The sequence below is a fragment of the Microplitis demolitor genome, chromosome 6 (genome assembly GCF_026212275.2).
Source record: "Microplitis demolitor isolate Queensland-Clemson2020A chromosome 6, iyMicDemo2.1a, whole genome shotgun sequence".
NCBI classification, from domain to species: domain Eukaryota; kingdom Metazoa; phylum Arthropoda; class Insecta; order Hymenoptera; family Braconidae; genus Microplitis; species Microplitis demolitor.
This window is the reverse complement of record NC_068550.1, coordinates 5,537,505-5,558,351: the sequence shown is the minus strand read 5'-3', so window position 1 is coordinate 5,558,351 and position 20,847 is coordinate 5,537,505. Positions and strand designations below refer to the sequence as shown.

The 20,847-nt window shown below is 27.3% G+C and overlaps 5 protein-coding genes across 5 annotated transcripts; all 5 read left to right on the top strand.

Moving 5' to 3' along the window:
* Positions 1 to 297: 297 nt before the first annotated feature.
* Positions 298 to 1,762, top strand: LOC103577607 (uncharacterized). Its single transcript, NM_001414827.1, is given in 1 exon segment — positions 298 to 1,762. A coding segment is annotated over 1 exon segment (1,227 nt). The 5' UTR covers positions 298 to 447; the 3' UTR covers positions 1,675 to 1,762.
* Positions 1,763 to 1,854: 92 nt separating this feature from the next.
* LOC103577605 (uncharacterized) lies at positions 1,855 to 3,966 on the top strand. Its single transcript, NM_001414828.1, has one exon. The coding sequence runs from the start codon at positions 2,655 to 2,657 to the stop codon at positions 3,876 to 3,878; it is 1,224 nt and encodes a 407-aa protein (NP_001401757.1). The 5' UTR covers positions 1,855 to 2,654; the 3' UTR covers positions 3,879 to 3,966.
* A 1,142-nt stretch (positions 3,967 to 5,108) lies between these two features.
* LOC103577604 (uncharacterized) lies at positions 5,109 to 8,070 on the top strand. The gene is made up of 4 exons (XM_008558318.3): positions 5,109 to 6,156; positions 6,835 to 6,909; positions 6,989 to 7,150; positions 7,227 to 8,070. The coding sequence occupies exons 1-4, from the start codon at positions 5,365 to 5,367 to the stop codon at positions 7,479 to 7,481; spliced, it is 1,284 nt and encodes a 427-aa protein (XP_008556540.1). The 5' UTR covers positions 5,109 to 5,364; the 3' UTR covers positions 7,482 to 8,070.
* Positions 8,071 to 8,827: 757 nt separating this feature from the next.
* On the top strand, positions 8,828 to 12,199 carry LOC103577603 (uncharacterized). The gene is made up of 5 exons (XM_008558317.2): positions 8,828 to 9,118; positions 10,200 to 10,400; positions 11,094 to 11,227; positions 11,311 to 11,672; positions 11,902 to 12,199. The coding sequence occupies exons 1-5, from the start codon at positions 8,994 to 8,996 to the stop codon at positions 12,076 to 12,078; spliced, it is 999 nt and encodes a 332-aa protein (XP_008556539.1). The 5' UTR covers positions 8,828 to 8,993; the 3' UTR covers positions 12,079 to 12,199.
* A 1,224-nt stretch (positions 12,200 to 13,423) lies between these two features.
* LOC103577601 (peptidyl-prolyl cis-trans isomerase-like 1) lies at positions 13,424 to 14,818 on the top strand. The gene is made up of 4 exons (XM_008558316.3): positions 13,424 to 13,497; positions 13,590 to 13,813; positions 13,899 to 14,006; positions 14,562 to 14,818. The coding sequence occupies exons 1-4, from the start codon at positions 13,427 to 13,429 to the stop codon at positions 14,675 to 14,677; spliced, it is 519 nt and encodes a 172-aa protein (XP_008556538.1). The 5' UTR covers positions 13,424 to 13,426; the 3' UTR covers positions 14,678 to 14,818.
* Positions 14,819 to 20,847: the final 6,029 nt, after the last annotated feature.

The following is a 20,847-nucleotide window of genomic DNA, read 5'->3' as shown; positions in this document are numbered from 1 at the left end:
GCTAAGAACTCGAAACATCCTTATAATACAGAAGATATGAAAAATATGTAAAGTCAAACTATTCGAAATTTGATTGGCTAAGAACTCGAAACATCCTTATAATATAAAAGACATGAAAAATATGTAAAGCCAAACTATTCGAAATTTGATTGGCTAAGAACTCGAAACATCCTTATAATATAAAAGACATGAAAAATATGTAAAGCCAAACTATTCGAAATTTGATTGGCTAAGAATAAGTGAAAAATGACACGTCTGCCCCTGCGCGCGAAAAATGTACGCTAACGAGGATATATAAAAGTAGTTGAGTGACTTATTTTAATTTAGTTTCACCACTATTCTGTGTTCACTAACAACACTTATAATTCATAAACTATCAGTATTTGATACACAAGTATTACATTTTAAAAGAAGACTATTTTCAATTAAGAGATTGTTTAATTTTCAATGATGTGGGAAAAACGTATAAAGAGTTTACGATCATTTTTAACTGAAGTCATTAGTGGTGAATTAAATATCGAAAGTTATGACCCCAATGAGTTATTAGCTGGTGAGAATTATCAAAGCAAAATTATCAGTGCTGTTGTAAAAATTACTAAGAAGAAAGACATTGATCAAAATGATAATCTTTATATAATCGTTAAAATGGTACCAATGAATAAAGATTATCTAGAAATAAGTGACCTTTATTTGTTATTCGATAAAGAAATTTTTATGTATAAAACAATATTGCCAGCGTATAAAAGATTTGAAATTGATAGTGGTTTTAATGAAAGTGAAGTACTCGAATTCGCTCCACTTTATTATGGTGGAAAATTAAATCCCAATGCTGGAGGCAAATGGCATGAAGATGATAATACATTTATTGTATTGGAAAATTTAAGAACTCAAGGTTATTATAAAATCGATCGGAAAACTGGCGCAGATCTTGATCATTCAAAATTAGCAATACAAGCTATGGCTAAATTTCATTCTATTGGAATAGCTATGAAACACAAAAACCCAGAAGGATTCGAGCTTCTGAAGAAAAAATGTACACCAGCGACCCCAAAATATCCTCAAAATTGGGTCGCGGTCATCAAATATATATTCCAACTAATAGCAAGTGACCCAATGATTCAAAATTATTATGATTCGTGTCAGAAATTATATGCGCTGGAATTGAATAATCAGGAATATGTGTCGTCCGAACCATGGTCTTCAATAATTCATGGAGATTTTACAACTTTAAATATACTATTTCATCGGTACTCAAATAAAACTATTCCTGATGATGTCAAATTTGTCGACTTTCAAAACCACACATTTACTAGCCCAATGCGTGAGCTTGCTTGCTTTCTTATGACCTGTACTACTCAAAAAGTTTTTCATAATCACTATGATGAGCTTCGTGATCTATATTATGAGACTCTCATGAATAGATTAACTTTATTTGGTGTTGATACTGAATTATACTCAAAAGAAAGCTTTATTACTCAATATCGCTATGATGTACGATCATATTTTTCATATTTTATTACGGTACCTAAAATACTCACTTTGGATTTTGACATAAACAATAAAGATGTTGGAGATCTCCCGAATCTTCTCATAAATTCTCCTCTAAAGGATGAATATCGCGAAAGGTTACGAGACGTTATTTTGTTGTATCATAATAGTGGATGGTTTGATTGACTATTAACTTTGTAATTTGTTAAAATTCTCAAAGTTGTATCATAAATTATGATTTTTATTTTAATATTTATGACTGGTAGATACAAAATAAATTATGACATGATATTTTTTTTAGCAATCAAATATGAATTCAAAAACAAGCTTGATTTTTTAAACATTTTGCGAATTTTTAAAAATTGTTTCCTTGTAATTAATGTTTTTATGAACCAAATTATAATAAAAATTGATATCTTTTTGCATTTATAAATTGTTTCTAGCCTTTATTATGTTATAACCAAAATCACCTAAAATTTTTGAAACTACTGATATATTATGCATTCCGTTTAAGATGACGTACTCAGCCTGCTATTTAATCCCTTATTTTGAGTCAACGCACTTTAGCCATTTATTGAGGTGACCGGAACCACGTTATTCAGTGCTGAGTCTCAACATAAGAACATATATTATAAAATTTGAATTGATATGTCATAGCTAATACATAAGAAAACAAGTTAAAAGAGACTTACAGTTGTTTTGCTGTTTTTTTTATTTTTCTAAAACCCCAGACTAAATCATCTAGTATTTATGATATTTGATGCAAAAAATTTTTACACCGCAAACATCATCATTTATATTGTAGACCTTGAATAGCGTTTTATGTCTAATAAAAATATCATTATGTATAAAGTTTCTAGCCGTAATAATGAAATTAATTCATAACTATCCTTATAATATAATAGATATGAAAAATATACGAGGCCAAACTCCTCGAATTGTGATTGGCTAAGAATAAGTCAAAAATGACACGTCTGCGCCTGCGCGCGAAAAATGTATGCTAACGAGGACATATGAAAGTAGTTGAGTGACTTATCTTAACTCAGTTTCGTCACTATTCTGTGTTCACTAACAACACTTATAATTCATAAACTATCAATATTTGATATATAAGTATTACATTTTAAAAGAAGACTATTTTCAATTAAGATATTGTTTAATTTTCAATGATGTGGGAAAAACGTATAAAGAGTTTACAATCATTTTTAAATGAAGTCATTGGTAGTGAATTAAGTATTAAAAGTTATAAGACCGATGAGTTATCAGCTGGTGAGAATTATCAAAGCAAAATCATCAGTGTTGATTTAAAAGATAATAAAAAAAAAGACACTGATCAAAATGATAATATTTCTATAATCGTTAAAATGCTACCAATGATTGAAGGTTTTCGAGAAGTATGTGAACTTAATTCGTTATTCAAAAAAGAAATTTCTATGTATGAAACAATATTGCCAGCTTATAAAAGATTTGAAATTGATAGTGGTGTAAGTGAGAGTGAAGTACTCAAATTCACTCCAGTTTATTATGGTTCAAAATTAAATCCCAATGCGGAAGTCAATTTGCATGAAGATGATAATACATTTATCGTATTGGAAAATTTAAGAACTCAAGGTTACTACAAAGTCGATCGAAAAACTGGCGCAGATCTTGATCATTCAAAATTAGCAATACAAGCTATGGCTAAATTTCATTCTATTGGAATAGCTATGAAACACAAAAACCCAGAAGGATTCAAGATTGTGAAGAAAGAATCTACTCCACTGAAGGTAAAACATCCTGAAGATTGGATCGGGGTCATCGAAAATATATTCAAACTAATAGCAACTGACTCAATGATTGAAAAATATATTGATTCGTGTCAGAAATTATATAAGCTGGAAGCCGATCATCGGACATCTACACCGCCCGAACCATGGTCTTCAATAGTTCATGGAGATTTTACAACTTTAAATATACTATTTCATCAGTGCCCAGATAAAAGTATTCCTGATGATGTCAAATTTGTTGATTTTCAATTACACACATTTACTAGCCCACTACGTGAGCTTGCACTCTTTCTTACCACTAGTACTACTCAACAAGTTTTTCATAATCACTATGATGAACTTCTTGATCTATATTATGAGACTCTCAACAATAGATTAACTTTATTCGGTGTTGATACTGAATTATACTCAAAAGAAAGCTTCACTAATCAATATCGTCAGGATGCACGATTACATTTTCCACATTGTGTTACGATATCTCAAATAGTCACTTTGGATTTTGAAAAAAAGGATGAAACTATTAAAAACCTCATAAAAATTCTCGAAAATTCTGGAAATGATGTATTTTGTAACAAGCTACGAGACATTGTTTTATTGTATCATAATCGTGGATGGTTTGATTGACTATTAACTCTGTAATTTGTTAAAATTCTCAAAGTTGTATCATAAATTATGATTTTTATTTTAATATTTATGACTGGTAGATACAAAATAAATTATGACATGATATTTTTTTTAGCAATCAAATATGAATTCAAAAACAAGCTTAATTTTTTAAACATTTTGCGAATTTTTAAAAATTGTTTCCTTGTAATTAATGTTTTTATGAACCAAATTATAATAAAAATTGATATCTTTTTGGATTTATAAATTGTTTCTAGCCTTTATTATATTATAACCAAAATCACCTAAAATTTTTGAAACTACTGATATATTACGCATTCCGTTTAAGATGACGTACACAGCATGCTATTTAATCCCTTATTTTGAGTCAACGCACTTTAGCCATTTATTGAGGTAACCGGAACCACGTTATTCAGTGCTGAGTGTCAACATAAGAACATATATTATAAAATTTGAATTGACATGTCATAACTAATACATAAGAAAACAAGTTGAAAGAGACTTACAGTTGTTTAGAATAAGCTATTACTTTAAAATTTGGCGTGTCACAAACTTACTTATAACTTATAATTATGCTAAGAATTATGAACGGGTTGAACAGACACCTGTTGGAGGTGAAATGAACTGGTTACTTGAATTTATTATTAACAATAGTATAAAACCCCGATTTATTTAGAAATAAAGAGATAGTTAAAGAATAGTAAATTAAAATCAGTGATTTACAATATTGTTAAAAAATCTTTAACAATAACTTCGAGATCTGAGAAGAGAGGGGTATTAATAAGTTTTACTGCTTTTGATTAAGTTATTGTTACACCCGAGAAAATATAATTTCGCAATTAAAATCGTTTTTTATTTAAGTCAAATAAGAAATATCACTTGGATCAAGAAAAAATTTTCAAAGAAATTTTATCCCTTGGTTCAAAATCGTTTTATTCATTCATTGATAATAACATTAATTTGAAAAATTTGAGATTTATCAAAAAAAAAAAAATCATATCTTTATCGTCAAATATCGTATTAACAATAAGAGTAAACTAATCAAATTTATTTGTTTTTCCATCCCATGTTTATGGATAAAAATTCCTCGCAACGTTCAAAATAACATGATCGTCCAAACGCGATTAATATAATTTCAATTTACGCGCGCTTAATAATAGACCAGTACTTCTTGTGCTGGTAGCGTAAAGTGTTCTTTTTTGGTACCACTATATTTTCATCAATCGTAGCAGTCAATATTACTATCATAAGTGCATTCAGTAAAGCGCGTCACTAACGTACGCTTGACCATTTTCATTCTTCTAATTTAGTTCGTCGTAGTCTTCCATCGTGAAGCAGCGAACAAAACTAATTGATCTAGTATCGTAATTGAAACATATTTAAACAAGTCTTCACTAAACTGATTTCGGTGTAATAAGCTCAGTATATTGCTTCAATTTTTTGAATTAAAAAGTGAAAGGAATAACGTCGAACAATAAAAATCAAAATGATCTTCTATCCGATATTCTATTTATTCAGTAGCGCCTATAATCTCTCCATACTGCTCGAATATTCTCAATTCAAATACTATAAAAATGACAACTTTCATATACAAATACTATTAACGATCTGTGTGATATCATATAACATGGGTGCTTTCTCTGCAGTGATGAAGGATTATAAGAGAAGCAGAACTCATCCTCTTGTAGCAGACTACATGTACATCATAAGAAGTTTAGGAAGATCTTCGACTGATAAACTCGACGGATATTTATTTTCCAAGGATTTGAGTGACAAAATATTTCTGTTGATTACATTTTTATCTGGAGTATTCAGTTTAACATCGATTATAAATCCATTCTGGGATGTATCGGTTTACTTTAATTTGTATATTGTGATAACATATACACAAGCTTTAATCTTTACTACAAAAAAATTACTAAGATTAGCAGACGAAATCGAAAAGATTGATCGCAAAATTGATAAAATGAAGTCAACTAGACCAGATAAAAAACAAGCTTGTGAAGAATCAATCACCTCCACTGTTAATGAGCTCAATGCAGTCAACATAAAAATATGTAAGCATTGGAATGCAACTGCGGACATTTACGAAAATTCACTTTTAATAGCATCCATGCATTTGATAACAAAACTGTCATTATTTGCAACTTACACAATCAAAGCATACTATACTCGAGGTAGATGCAGTGGTAAAGCTAACCTAGAACTCCTAGATTTTTTCCTATTAATAAGCTTCTTTATTTGTCGTGCAATTTATTTTCACATTGTAGAAGATCAGGTAATACTTAAATATTATTTATTCACACCTCGATACATTACTTGATTACTTCATTTTAATACCCTTACTTCTTATTAGTTATTTACAAGGTTGGATTAAACGATGTTAATTCTTCGAAAATTAAATAATCTGCGTACTTTAGAATATTGAGTGCTTTCATGATAATAAAAATCTTATTAAATATATTACTGTTCTAAGTAATAATACTTTTACTTTGACAAAAACAAATTTACATTTGCTTGCTAATTTCCGTATACATGGAAAAAAAGTAAGCTGGTATTACTTTGTAGAAAGTAATCGAAATCCTAAGGAATCCGATGGCTTTTACTTTTAGCAAAAGTAAAATATTACTGATTTACAAGTAAAACTTTCTTGATCCTCAAATTGACAGGCAGTCAAAAATTTTTGAATTTTTTTTAAGCAAATCTATTAATACAAAAAAAAAAAACTAAAAATATGCACATTTAGAAAATTCAAAAAACCGTAGGTGCAATTTTTTCAAATATTTTTTTTTTTATAATTTATCGTCTTGGAATATCCAAGTCCATTATTCTCCACGTAACTAAGCTTTGAAATCCGTTTTGCTCCGTATATGATTACAAAATCCAAATAACTGAGTAATAATATTAAATTGAAGCTATTATCAAATAAAAAATTATGCTATTTTTAAATTTCTAGATCCATAGCATTAAAAACACTGTAGACGAGATATTGGAAAAAAAAGTGAACAAGAGTGCCCGAATTGGAGAAGCTGTAATACATTCAATATTACTTTTTACATACATTTCGTACGCAAGAATTTAAATATTAATGTAAAAATTTAATGTTACAGTTACAGGAATTCTTACACACGCATAAAACCATATATTCTATACCTGATGTTCCTGTAGACTTTTATCAACGAATACGTGCAGTCTTCTTTACCCGCGAAGAAAATGTTAATCAATCTCCGATTGATACCAACATTGCGAAGGATATCTCTCTTCTAACATTAGTAATTATCATAATTATATAGATATATTTTTTAATCATCACTAAACAGAAGAATTATTATTTTTTATTATTTTCAGAATTTGTTTATTGTTATTATGACTACCAAAATTCTTCTTAACCTGCCAAGTTTACATGCTAATGACCTATGCAACCTTTACGATTTACCAAACACCTACATACATAAAGCTGCGTGGTTCTTCTTACTGTTGTTTGTGAAATGCAACGTGTTAGAGAAATTTTGTGATAGACTTTGTAACAATTATGTGTTTGAAGTATCTACTTATCTTCTTATAGTTTTCATTTTTCATGCCAATAGTTTTTATAATTTGTAACTAATTTGAATTTTTTGTATTGTATACACAGAAAAAATTGATTCTTGCCACAAGAAAAATTTTTCACTATGAATTAGAAACAAAAATTTTCTTACGACTAAAAAAAATTTATTAACACAAGGAATTTCTTTTCCACCCGAAAATTTTCGTTTTCAATTCATAATGCAAAAAATTTCATGCCAAGAAATCCTTTTTTCTGTGTAGCTCACATTATTAATAGAGTAGATATCAATATTTTGATACGTCATTGGGTAAACAAAAATTTTTCCAACTGACAGTTATAGTTGTTTGATTAATTGATAATTTAATTTTAATTATTTTAATAAGCAGTGTATAATTCTTAGAAAATTTTCTTTACCTGATTATTTTTAATGATATTATTTATAATAGACAACAATAAACTACTTTTCTTCGCGAATGATTTAAGAAGTGTTCGATTTCTACAAATATTTCATTACAGACAAAGACATGAAAAAAAAAAATATGATTGTTTGTGTAAAAAAAATAATTGTTTTTTAATGAATTTGTCATAAATAATAATAATAATAATAATAATAATAATAATAATAATAATAATAATAATAATAATAATAATAATAATAATAATAATAATAATAATAATATATGAAAGGACATTAATAAAAATGTATTAGTGTATGAAAAAAAAAAAAAAATCCTATTAAATATGTAATCAAATACAAGAATCAAAAATTGTACGCGACATTGTTATGCATTTTGAGCTAATGTATAAAAGCTCGTGGTAATTTTTGATATTAAAATTTATCTACCAATGAAAAATTAATAATAATGACACATTGTTTTGTACATAACTTTCAATTAAATAAAATTATCTGTATTTTATATCGCTATTTATTCTATCCTAAAAAATCGTAGGTAAATTTGTAGTGATTACGGATTTTATTTAAATTTGAATTCACTCAGAGTTCAAAGTTCTTTAAAAAATCCCTTCATATAAGGAGTAAAAAGGGAGTTTGTCTTTTCAGCGTAGTGATTTCAGAGGGATCTGGATTTTATTCCACGTTTACTCCGATTCGAAATTTTAATATTTATAAATGAACTCTCCTTCGTGAATTTCACTCCGAGGGGATTAAATAAATAAACAGCCCGCTTAAAATTACTGCGGACATTCCGCGTACACTCCGCAAATTTTTTACACTATATAAATAAAAAACAAAACATCCGTGGATCACAATCCGAATATGTGAAAATGCTATGTCTAATTACTTTATTACGATGGCGTATATGCTTACATATTTTTGTAGCTAAGAGTGGGAGGTTCTTAAGTGATTACAGTATATTCTTCGTTAAAATAAAAAGCGTCACAACAATAGCATTTATACAATTGTTAATGACAAACCTATTTCAAACTTAATCGTCTGATAACAGGTAGTTTAACTAACGCTGATTAGTACCACTCTTTAAGTGTAAATTGTGAAGTTTTAAACTTTTTTAGTATATATAAAAATAAATAAATAAATTTAAAATAAGAAGATGACAAAATATACTGCCCTGGAGTCAATAAATAAGTCTAATTTTTCAAGATTATTATTAGCATCGTGTGTAGTATTTATAATGATTTTTTTATTTGCATCACTTTCTGATTTGAATGAAAAAAGGTAATTTTTGAATACATATTACATTTACTGAATAGCTTTAATTTATACTATTACGAAAAGTGATCAATATGTCAGTTGTTTTTGTAAATATTATATTGAATTTTGAATATAGTTTTATTTTTTATAACTTTATGATTTAAAAAAATGTAGACTACTTTCTTTCGTGATAAAAGAGTTTGCAACTAAATATAGTTTCTTGAAAAATGTTTAATTCTAACGTACGCATTTTCGAAATTTTCTGAGCGAAAAAAAAAATCTTCTGAAGCTTCACTAAGTACAAAAAAAAATCGCAAAAATATGTATTTTGATTTTATAAATAATCTAGAAAAAATATTTTTGAAGAATTAACGACTCGACATCTTACTTTACTTGGGTCATTTGTATATAAAATAATTATTTTTAATGTTATTTTTACAAAATGGCTGAATGTCAATGATCTGTTTTTAAATTGAACAAAAGAAGTTAAGACGCATTTACTTATGTTCATAAAAATATATATTGCGTTTAAAAGCCGTAATAAACAAAGTCAAGTCATACGCGTACCCCCAAGCTAAATAATCATATCTTATGTGCTACACTTATACGAAACTATACTTTAGAGATAACTATAGACTCACATTATGAAAAATAATTGATAAAATGCTTTATTGAATATCGCTGTTAATTGAACCGATTTTTAATACACCTTTATGGTGACTTTTAATATTGCGTAGTTAATACTAACTACAATTTTCATGTTAATTTAACACGTTTGAATAACAAACATTCTGTTAAATTTAACCCTGGTTTGCTATTGTTTCAAATACGATGTTTAAAATTGTCATCTTAAAATTTCTATTATATTTTTAAAAGTTATTTTTTCTCGCAGTATATAATGATATGTTCTTTAATTTTGGTAAATATGAATTTTTGTTGAATTCCTGTTTTTTTTTTTTTTTAAGTCTTTTGAATTGATTTCATAGTATTCTAAACTCATCAATTTAGACTCAACGACTTTCAATAAAAGATTTCATTTTTCTAATATGCGATGAAATACTAATATATATAAAAAAAATTTATAAAGTATAATTATCATTTGTAGCGAGAGAGAAACTGATGTACTGTCTTCAACAATCAAAACTCCACAAAAAACTTATATGTGGAAAAAATGGCTGGAAGAGAACAATATTGAATGGGTTTTACCGATATATCAACAAGTTTCATCTGAAATATGGGTTTACCGGTGTTTGGGCATATTGATTCATCCAAACGCACTTGTCACCGCTGAACAATGTTCTCAACCGTTAGTATCATTCTATTTAAGATGGTCATTTTTAATTGATTAATTACTTTCAAACATTTTTAATTAATTTAAAAAAAAAAAAAAACTTATTTGTCGGGTAACGAGACCAAAAGTGGTACAGCTAAAGGATTTCAAAAGTTTAAGTACCGAATTTAGTTATAAAATTGTAACGTTTTAAATTAAAATTTTTGAAAGGCGTAAAAATATATGAATTTGAAAAAATGATAAAAGATGTACCACAATCAATAATAACGTGAAAGAAAATAAAATTTGAAAAAGACTGTGAAACCTCGATAGTAGTACAGTCAATCATAAAGCAACAGGTGGGAAGCTCTAAAATTGAATCGCGGAACATTGAAAGGTTTAAAATGATGTTCTTACATCTATATGCGTTTAAACCCTTGTCATAAGTGACGCGGAAACTGTTTTCAAAATTGCGAAGTATAAAAATCGTAAAATCGTAATTCAAAAATACTCACTAACACTAAATTTCATTAGCACTCGTGTGTACAATAAAAAAAGCTAAATTATTATCATACTTGTCATTTTTTTTTATATACCAAAAGAAATAATTATTGCCCTACTATTAGAGAATGTATCGCCATTGGTCTCGTCTTACTTTTGCATCTTTTTGAACATATAAAATATTATTATTGTTTAACTTTAATTATTTTTGTACTAATTTCAATTCAGTTACGAATCCTACGCAACTGGAGTTTTCAGCTGGAAGAGCGATTTCACTGTTGCATTTTTAAATAAAAATGAGTTGTATAAAATAACGTCAATTGAAAGCCATCTTTCGCATAGATTGACAAAATTTGGATATAGTAAGTCAATTTCCTAATGTATAAATATATTTTTACTTCAGTGCAACAATATTTTAAATTACTTTATATTACAATGATCATAGGTAATGAACAGAACATAAAGTGGATCGGTAAAGATACTGTTCCAGGCATTGTCATAATGTCTTTTGAACATCCAATAGATTCTGTGAGGCCAATGGATATTTCGCAATCACTGTCATTGAATGATATTTATGATGCAAACGTTGAACAAGAATGTGTGCATCTAATATTTATGGAAGATGACGAAACCAGTAGTTATACACCCAAAAAAATTCAGGAAATAATCATGACTCGTTCTGAGCTGTTTGGTAGATACAATAAGACATACGATTACTTGTATCATTCAAACAAAAATGTATTCGTTGAATTTAATGCCAATGCAAATTTCTTCGGTACTCTTGACAAATTGAATCTCAAATCATATGTAAGTTTGCAACCAATATTAATTAATATCAATAAAGATCAGGGTCCGACAAGACTACGACAAATTTCGAATTTTTAAAAAGACTATTCGTAGTCCCTTAGTGGAACGTTTTACATACTCCGAACGAGTGGACTGATCTTTCATATATTACTTGATTTTCTCCTTCTTTGTTACATATTGTCATCACCATAACTAATATAATAATATCATCAACATAAATTATTATTAGGATACACAACGAGGTTTATTGGGCAGTCCTATATTATGCCGACGAAATGATAGTTACTTCTCACATTACTCGCTAGCTGGATTATTGACAAGTCAATTGCATAATGGTTGGTATGAATATTCAGGGATAAAGCAAGAAGAAAAGTGGATAAAAGAGAAATTGTCTTATTTAAAATAATTTTCAAATAAGTTATTGTGATTAATAGCGATAAGAAATATTATAATTCTGAAATAAATCATATAGATTATATACTCAAAGTACATTGTTGAATAATAATATGTATATTATATACTATCCACTATATTTGTTTTTTTTTCATAAAAGAAAAGATAAAAGCCTTTTTTCTCTAAACAGGACAGGAATTAAAACTCTCAGCAGTATATTTAAATTTTTGAAAAATAAATTTTCATAAATTAGAGAAAACTAAAAATCATACGTCAAAATAAAATGGCGGCAGATACGATAGAAAAATATTTAAAAAATTAAAAAAAAAAAAACACTTGAGTGTTTGAACAAACCTTGGTGAGGAAACAATATGCAGAAGGGTGTCCTTATACACTTGGAGATTTGAATTAAATTGCTCCAAATGTATTGCAGCTAAAAAAACGTCACTTAACTGCTATTTCTCACCAGACGATGCCAGATGATTGGGCTCAGGAACTTGGAAGTTATCAGCATCAGCAATTCGCAACACTTTACACTACCACTGAACACTCAATACTTAACGACACCACAGACACTTTGCACAATTTAAATTTTACAAACACTACACATTTTAATTAAACAATTACTATGAGCAATAAATTTTATGGATAATTCCGCGAATTAACTGCAATACTGTGTTTCAATTTAAACGTAAAGAAAGATCTGGACTACTACTGCCGTTGTCTATGATACTGACTGTTGCTATTGGACCGCCACTCGATACAAAGCAATCGATGTGCGATTCGATTCTCCTACCCCCACTTTATCAAAAATTTGAACGTTGAATGCAGAAATGCGCAGTAGCGCCATCTTGGCGCGAAATTTCAGAATTTAAATTTAATAATTTTATTAAAACTTACTTGTGTCAATAATTACATTAATAAGACTAAAAGTATACTCGACATTTTTCATTTTCATTAATAATTTATTAATTATTCACGTTACTTGCGCGGTACATTTAAATATTTGAAAAATAATTTGTTAGAAATGGGAGAAAAATTAAAAATCATAAATCAAAATAAAATGGTGGTAGAATATGACAGAAATATTTAAAATATAAAAAAAAACACGCCGACTTCGGTCGTTGACAAGAATTTGACAGATTAAGTCGCCATTGAAAAAAAAACATCACGAGGCGCTATCTATTAGCGCAGTACGAAGTTTTCTTGCCGTTTTCTAGTAATGGTAAGTTTCATTTGAAATTTTAGTCTTTGAAAGTAATAAAGTACTGTATTTATGAAATACACACGTGCACATTGAGTTGTAAACAAAAACTTTTAGAATACAATTCAAAGAAAGTAACAAATAATTAATTTAAAAAATGGCCTTAACAAATATTTCTGGTATTCCTGACAAACATTGGCAACCACCTTTCGTCTTTGTAGAAACAACGTAAGTAAAATATAAAATTTTATTATTTATAAACAATTAATAACCTCAATTACCAATAATGTATGTCCTAAATGTATTGTTTATATTTTTAGCATGGGCGAAATCGGTATTGAATTATATTGGAAACACGCGCCAAATACTTGTAGAAATTTTGCAGAACTTGTAAGAAGGGGATATTATAATGGAACTAAATTTCATCGGGTTATTAGAGATTTTATGATACAAGGAGGTGATCCTACGGGAACTGGAAAAGGCGGAGTGTCAATTTATGGAGAGTGTTTTGATGACGAGATTCATGATGATTTAAAACATACAGGTATAATTAAATTTATAAGTTAGTGTTATTGATACTGATAACAGACAATTTGAATTGTAATTGACAAAGTTGTAATTTATTTTAGGTGCAGGAATACTTTCAATGGCTAATTCTGGTCCCAATACTAATGGATCACAATTTTTCATAACGTTAGCGCCGACTCAATGGCTTGATGGCAAGCATGCAATCTTTGGTAATTCATTCATTCATTAATTAATTCATTAATTTTTAAAATATTTATCTGGACAGCTCCGTATACGGAGTGATTTTTTTAAAACTTCAGAACTCCGAGTGACAGAGTGAGTTTAGATTGGAATAAAATCCATAATTACTCCCGATTTTTTAGTGTGCTAATAATAATTAATGTCGCAAATAAATAAATAAAAAAACACAATAAAGATTTCAGATTCCAACATAAAGAACATGAGTTTATATTAAAGTCTTTTTATGAAATTTAAAATAATTTCGAATGAATCCGAATCAATAAAATCCATAACCACTCAGAGTTTATTTCCATTTTTTTACAGTGCATAAAAAAAAAAAATTCAATTAAAATTATGGTTTTTCAAATAATTATCACCTTCAACATTAACATTATTTAAAAATAATTGGCTTATAGACAATAAAAAAAAGAATTATTTTAATGAAATAAAATTCATTGTGATCTTAATTTTATAACATTTATAACTTGGAAACTCAAAATTATCTGAAAATAAATCAACTGATATTTAATATTTCCATTTTGCAGGAAGGGTACATTCGGGCATGGCGATAGTTAAGCGAATAGGCCTCGTAGAAACTGATAAAAACGATCGACCAATCGATGATGTGAAAATTGTCAAAGGCTCAGTGAGAAATTCTTAATAATAATCAAATCATCAAAATAATTTATTATTTATCCATATAAATAAATTAATTATCTTAAAAAAAAAAAATTTTTACTTTAAAAAAAAACATTTATCTAAATCGTTTTTCTCATATATTTCTAGTTACATAAATCTTTTCAGCAAAAAAAAATTACTTATAATAATTCATATTTTTTTTTTTTCATTAGAAATAAATTTAAAAAAAAAACAAATAGTAAAATTTTTTCAATTAATTATAACGGGTTAGTGTTGATTATTTTTAACAACTTCCTATATAGTAGAAGATTTCTCTTTGTACGCGATTTTAAATAAAAAAAATCTTGTCCCTTACACATACATTCAATGTATACATGTATATATATATTTAAACCCACAAAACGATCTTGCGAACAGGTAATTCTATACCTGCTTCTCCTCAACCTGCCACCGGACCCCAATCCAAGATGTTTTCTTTGCCCCTCTACTTAAAAAGTAAGCATATCTTAGTCTTAGTCAGCATTGTTGTTACTTTAGTTAAGGTCCTTGGTACCCTCCGCGATTTCGACCGTTACAACAAGACGCCGGTTAGAATTCTCTCGACACAATGTGAGAATGTAACGCTTTTAAACGTCTTTTCTGTTAGTAATTCACAAATTGTTAAACATTTACCGCGACTATTACAAAAACATTTTCTTCAAATACAAGAATAATAAAAAAAAAACGTGTCTCCAATAAATATACGAACTCAATCATAAAATAATTTAAAAATTGTCTATTTTATTGTGAATGTGAGACATTTAAAGTATCAGCAAAATGTTCAGATCCGAGGCATTTATTGTGCCGATTTTAAATCGCGAGTTTAAAAATGATGATAATTTAATTGATGATGTGAAAGTTTCAAAAATGAAAAATAAAAAAGAAATGTTTAAAAATTCCGAGGGTATTACAGACAGTAGTGATAAAAATATTGAAGATAAAATTAAATCCTGTGTCGAACCTGATGTTAATTTACCTGCTGCAATTGATTGTGCAGAGAAAAAAAATAGTAAAGAAGAAAAAACTTGTGATCAAGAAGTTATTTACGATGTGCCACTTTCCTGTTTAAGAAATAAAAAATTAAAATCTTTGGACAATAAGTTACTGATAAAACAAGATGATAAAAATAAATATAATAATATATATAACGTAATCGACGAGCCGATTTATGAGGTTCCTTATTCATGTTCGACTTACAAAAAACCGCAGTATCAAAAGTACCGCGAACGATTTGAAACAGCGGAGTATGTGACATTAAAATTATTACCCAAGCAAAATAATAGTCATAGTAAATATTTGTTACCTAAACCGCCAATTAGGACAAGCAGTTTAATGTCAATTGACGAACGTGGAGAAACACCGGAAAATTGTCTCGACGAATTGTGTTGTCATGGAAATAAAAACGGCTGTACCACAACGACAAAACGTCCAGAAGCTGTCACTGAAGAAATATTTGAAATAAATTGGATGAAGAGATTGGAGCAGTTGCGTGCAAGAGAAGCTGCCATTAAAGATAAAGAAGTCATACTATATGACAGAGAGAGATTACTTTTTAAAAAAGAAAAAGAATTGAGAATTCTCGAGCGATTACTCAAAGATAAATTGAAACACGCAGATTTATATTTGAAACGAAAATCACAAATTGATTTTATCGATTTCGCTGATATCGAAAATAAATTTTCTGAGCTATCGAAAACTTATTCATCTAAAAGTGGAGCGAGTAGACAGTTGAGTTCAACGGAAAGTTTAGAATCTTATCAGCAATCAGATAAAATTTTAAACGAACACATTAATAAAGAATTTGTTGCGCGAACTAATTTGAAGACCGGGTCATTGGCCGCGGGAATTAATTTTTCTGATGACAAAAACATGAAGAATCCACCGAATTCGCGGAGTTCTCTCGCTACTGCAAGTCTTGGATCGCAGTCACAAGTATCGAGATTAGAAAATGGGTCATTAAATTCAATGAGTAGAAATACGTTACCTATAAGTGCGTACAGTAGCTGCAGAAGTAAAAGAAAACCGAAAATTACGTACGATGATTTGGATTCAACTCTTTCGGCTGATGTTGGTGATTCGTCGTTAGTCATAACGTCGAGAAAATTTGATCCGGAAATATTTAAAAAACCCTACATTCTTACACGATCGTCCAGCGAACGTCATTCGAGAATAATGAATGATAAAATACCGGAAAGTAATTATGAAGATGAGAAAATGTTGAAACGTATAAGTGACAGTATCATTAATTCTTATGATAGGAATACTAAATTTCAAGATTACGGTTTAATTGATGTCAAGTCAACTACAAATAATAATAATGTTGTTGATAATAATAGTAATCGAAGATATTCATATTTAGATCTGGAAGATGGTAAAAAATCTAAAAGTTTGAGAGTCAAAAAAGATAAAAGTCTACCAAAAAATCGTCCGATATCGTGGAATGAAGAATCTAATGAGTGGCTACAGAAAAAAAGACAGGCTTATAATTTACAAACAGCCAAGAAAATGTCGAATGAAAATTTTAGTGATAAAGAAAATTATAGCAGTCATTTGAAATTTAATTCGAATCAAACAGGGAAAAAAAGTTGTAAAGATAAAAAGTTTAGTATATTTCGATAATTTTTTTTAAGGCCATTTTTAGACAATCTTCTCTCCCCGCTTTTTAAAAATTTCAATCTTGATTGAAAAAGGACGTCGTAGAAATTTTGCCAAGGTAAAGATAAAAAAAATTACTCAATTGATGTCAACTGGGAGTTGAACGAAATTTGGAAAATATCAGTGAAATTTTTATGTTAATTTTATAATTAGAATTTTTTAATTTTTTAGGCTGAAATTTATCCAACAAATTTTGCTTAAGGCCATTCTCAGGCCCTTCCCCACTTTTTAAAAATATTCAATGACTCAATAGTAATGATCATATTAGAGTTTTGATAATTAATTTTAAAAAAGTTTAAACTTTAATTGAAAAAAGGACAACGCAATTACAATATTCAACGCGAAAGATTTTTTAAAAAATTATTTATAGTTGACATCAATTAGGAGTTAAACGAAATTTGGTAAATAAATTTTAGTAAAATCATGTCAACATTATAATTTTGAATGTCAAATTGTTCAGGCTAAAATTTATTTACCAAATTTCATTCAACTCCTAATTGATGTCAACTGTAAGTAATTTTTTTAAAAATCTATCTCAGCGAAATTGTCTCTTTTTCAATTAATGCTTTAATTTTTTTTAAATTAATTAATAAAACTTTCATACTGTTCATAATTTAAGATCTTTGAATATTTTTAAAACGTGGGGGCATTGTCTGAGAACGCCCTCAACTCCTAATTGATGTCAATTGTGAGTAGTTTTTTAAAAAATTCTATATTTCAGTAAAATTACAACTACGTTGTCTTCTTTTTAATTAGTTTCAATTTTTTTTAATTAATTAATAAAATTCTAATACAGTTTTGACTGTAGAAAGAAATTTCATCTTTTTAAAAAGTGGGGCAGTCTGAGAATATTCTTAAAGTATGTAAATATTTTGTTTAAAAACTAAAATTATTCAGTTTGTAATTTAAAAAAATAAGAAAAAAGGATTTGTAATATTTATGTATACGAAATAAATAATATTTTCTACGTACTATAAATAATTATCATTAATTTTAAGTTTTATTAATATTTTAATTGTATTTTGAATTTAAAATGATGTTTTTCTACATTTTTAATTAATTGATTTTCAACGTTAGTATTTAAATGAGTAAATTTAAATTCATGGCCAAGATGGTGGTTCACCTGGTTTCATTTCTCTGCCATATAGCGCCGATTTATCACGAAATCTTGACATTCTGTTGTCTTCATGTCTCTGAAGGAACGAACCAACGCAGTAACCAAAAACAATTGGCGAAATAAAAAGTGGGATGTCTTTTATCAGTTCCCATTGTGCTGGAGGCATATTTTTAATAAATTTAATCATTGTTGATTTTGGATTTGTGAATTTTCTTTAGCGACTTGTTCTTTCCACAAACGTGTATGATTCCAATCTGCGAAAATTAAAAGACCGCAAACAGTCGGAACTATTACTGAAACAAGATTTCGTTTTATGTTACTCCAAACACCCATGAATCTGAAAAATAAATAAATCGATATCACTAATTGCTTAAAAAAAATTAAATTAAATTCAGTAAAGTAAAAGATCTAATTATTGAAACTGTCTACGGTAAGTAGTTCGAGACTAAGTTTCTGATTCTATAAAAAATCTCAATTATTAATGATTTTGAATTTAACAGACAGTTAAAAATTTTCAGATTTTTATTTTCAACAAATCAATTTAAATAAAATAAAAATAAAAAATATGTACATGTAGAAAATCAAAAAAACTATATATGCAATTTTATTAAATATATTTTTTTTTTTTTTTATAATTTATCATTTTAAAAAAAATCCAAAAATTATTAGACGTCGGCTAACTTCAGTATCGTAATTAGTCAGAGTATTTTTTATAAAATATATGAAGTCAGACAGTTCGCTGTTGAAAATTATAAAAAATATTAAACAGCACAAAAACTGTTAACTCTATTTTTGATCAGCGTTCACTCCGCTAATTTTTAAAGTGTAAACATGATCAATAAATTATAATTTTTTAAATTCTAACAGAGTCAATAATTAGAACTTTTAGCCGCTTATTCAAAATGGGTGACGTTTTCTTTACATACAAAATACTTTTGTTTCTTCGCGTGCACAATAAATTTATAAAATTTTGAATTTAAAAAAATTAAATAATGATTTTTTATTATGAATGTAACTGCAGCTGAAAATTGGCAACTATATGAATTTTTTTAATAATAAACTAAATGTAATTAGAATAAAAATTAAAAAATGCGCAGGATAATTAAAAAATCAGTACGCGCATTATTATAAATTTCATTAATTTTTTGTTTAAAATTAATAAATTGCTTTAAATCTGATACATTTACAATCATTATTTATTACACAATATTTGGATATAAATTATTGGAAATTCTTTAATAATGTATGAATAGGTTATGTACTATTGCAGTTACATAATACTTTTAAAAATATATGACAATAAGAATTTATTTATTATAATAAAAATATCAATTTATAATTTTTTTAACAAAAAATAAAAACGAATTTATGTCATAAATTGAACAAACATTCAATAAAAATATATGAGAGTAATTTATAAATAAATAATTACCACTAAGATGGAAGTATTGTAATTTTGAAAAATAATAATTTAGACAATGAAAATTAATAAATAGATTATTAATTTAATATTTAATTAATAAAATAATAATTACCTTTCGCCTCATAAGAGGTATTTTAATAACAATACGATAAATTTAACAAGTAACTTTGGTTAGTAACAAATTACTGATACACTTTGCGGTAGATAGTAAAATGTGATAAAGAAAAAAAAAGTGAATTACCAATAGTAGGTAAGAAAGTTGTTTTTTTTTTGTTTGTATTGTGAAAATTTAAAACAAAGGAAAAATACAAATCATCATAACAATAAAAAAAATGTTTACTGTAACAAACATATTTTTAAAAACACAATAATAGGATAATAAATATAATTCGTCATCTAAAAGTATATTTATTGATCAGATATGACGATATATATTTATATGAAAAAATCGTTATTGTTATTTTTAATAAAACAAATAAAATTTATTAAAATACATAAAATTAATGAGATAATTATTCAAATGTTATTACATCATTACAAAATAAGAACGATTACGTAGGTGTCAATTTTTATGATAAAATTACCTTCAATTATAGTCAGTAAATATTTATATATATGTGTATATTTTATAATTAGTATCAGTATACATATAAATTTAAGTTGTTTTTTTTTTAATTTAATTATTAATTCAAAAGATGAATATTTTATAAAAATGATTGTAAATAAATTTGAATATTTAAATTTAATTTTACGAAGTCAATATAAGTACGTAAAATGTTATAAGAAAAAATATGAGTGAATGTAGCAGACCCCAGACAAATTTTAAATTATTAATAAAATAAAATTTGTAAAAAATTTTGAAATTTATAAGTGCATTTTTTATAAATATTTTTTAAATTATATATCTTATTTATTTATAATTTAAAATTTGTTTGATGTCTGCTACATTCACACTCGT

Bases quoted from the DNA above. Each gene is read 5' to 3' on its own strand.
- LOC103577603 (XM_008558317.2), top strand. From the start codon at position 8,994: ATGACAAAATATACTGCCCTGGAGTCAATAAATAAGTCTAATTTTTCA. The intron at 9,119-10,199 runs GTAATTTTTGAA...TATCATTTGTAG, and splicing joins TCTGATTTGAATGAAAAAAG to CGAGAGAGAAACTGATGTAC. The intron at 11,673-11,901 runs GTAAGTTTGCAA...AATTATTATTAG, and splicing joins AATTGAATCTCAAATCATAT to GATACACAACGAGGTTTATT.
- LOC103577601 (XM_008558316.3), top strand. From the start codon at position 13,427: ATGGCCTTAACAAATATTTCTGGTATTCCTGACAAACATTGGCAACCA. The intron at 13,814-13,898 runs GTATAATTAAAT...AATTTATTTTAG, and splicing joins TGATGATTTAAAACATACAG to GTGCAGGAATACTTTCAATG. The intron at 14,007-14,561 runs GTAATTCATTCA...TCCATTTTGCAG, and splicing joins TGGCAAGCATGCAATCTTTG to GAAGGGTACATTCGGGCATG.
- LOC103577605 (NM_001414828.1), top strand. From the start codon at position 2,655: ATGATGTGGGAAAAACGTATAAAGAGTTTACAATCATTTTTAAATGAA.
- LOC103577604 (XM_008558318.3), top strand. From the start codon at position 5,365: ATGATCTTCTATCCGATATTCTATTTATTCAGTAGCGCCTATAATCTC. The intron at 6,910-6,988 runs GTAATACATTCA...TTAATGTTACAG, and splicing joins GTGCCCGAATTGGAGAAGCT to TTACAGGAATTCTTACACAC. The intron at 7,151-7,226 runs GTAATTATCATA...TATTATTTTCAG, and splicing joins ATATCTCTCTTCTAACATTA to AATTTGTTTATTGTTATTAT.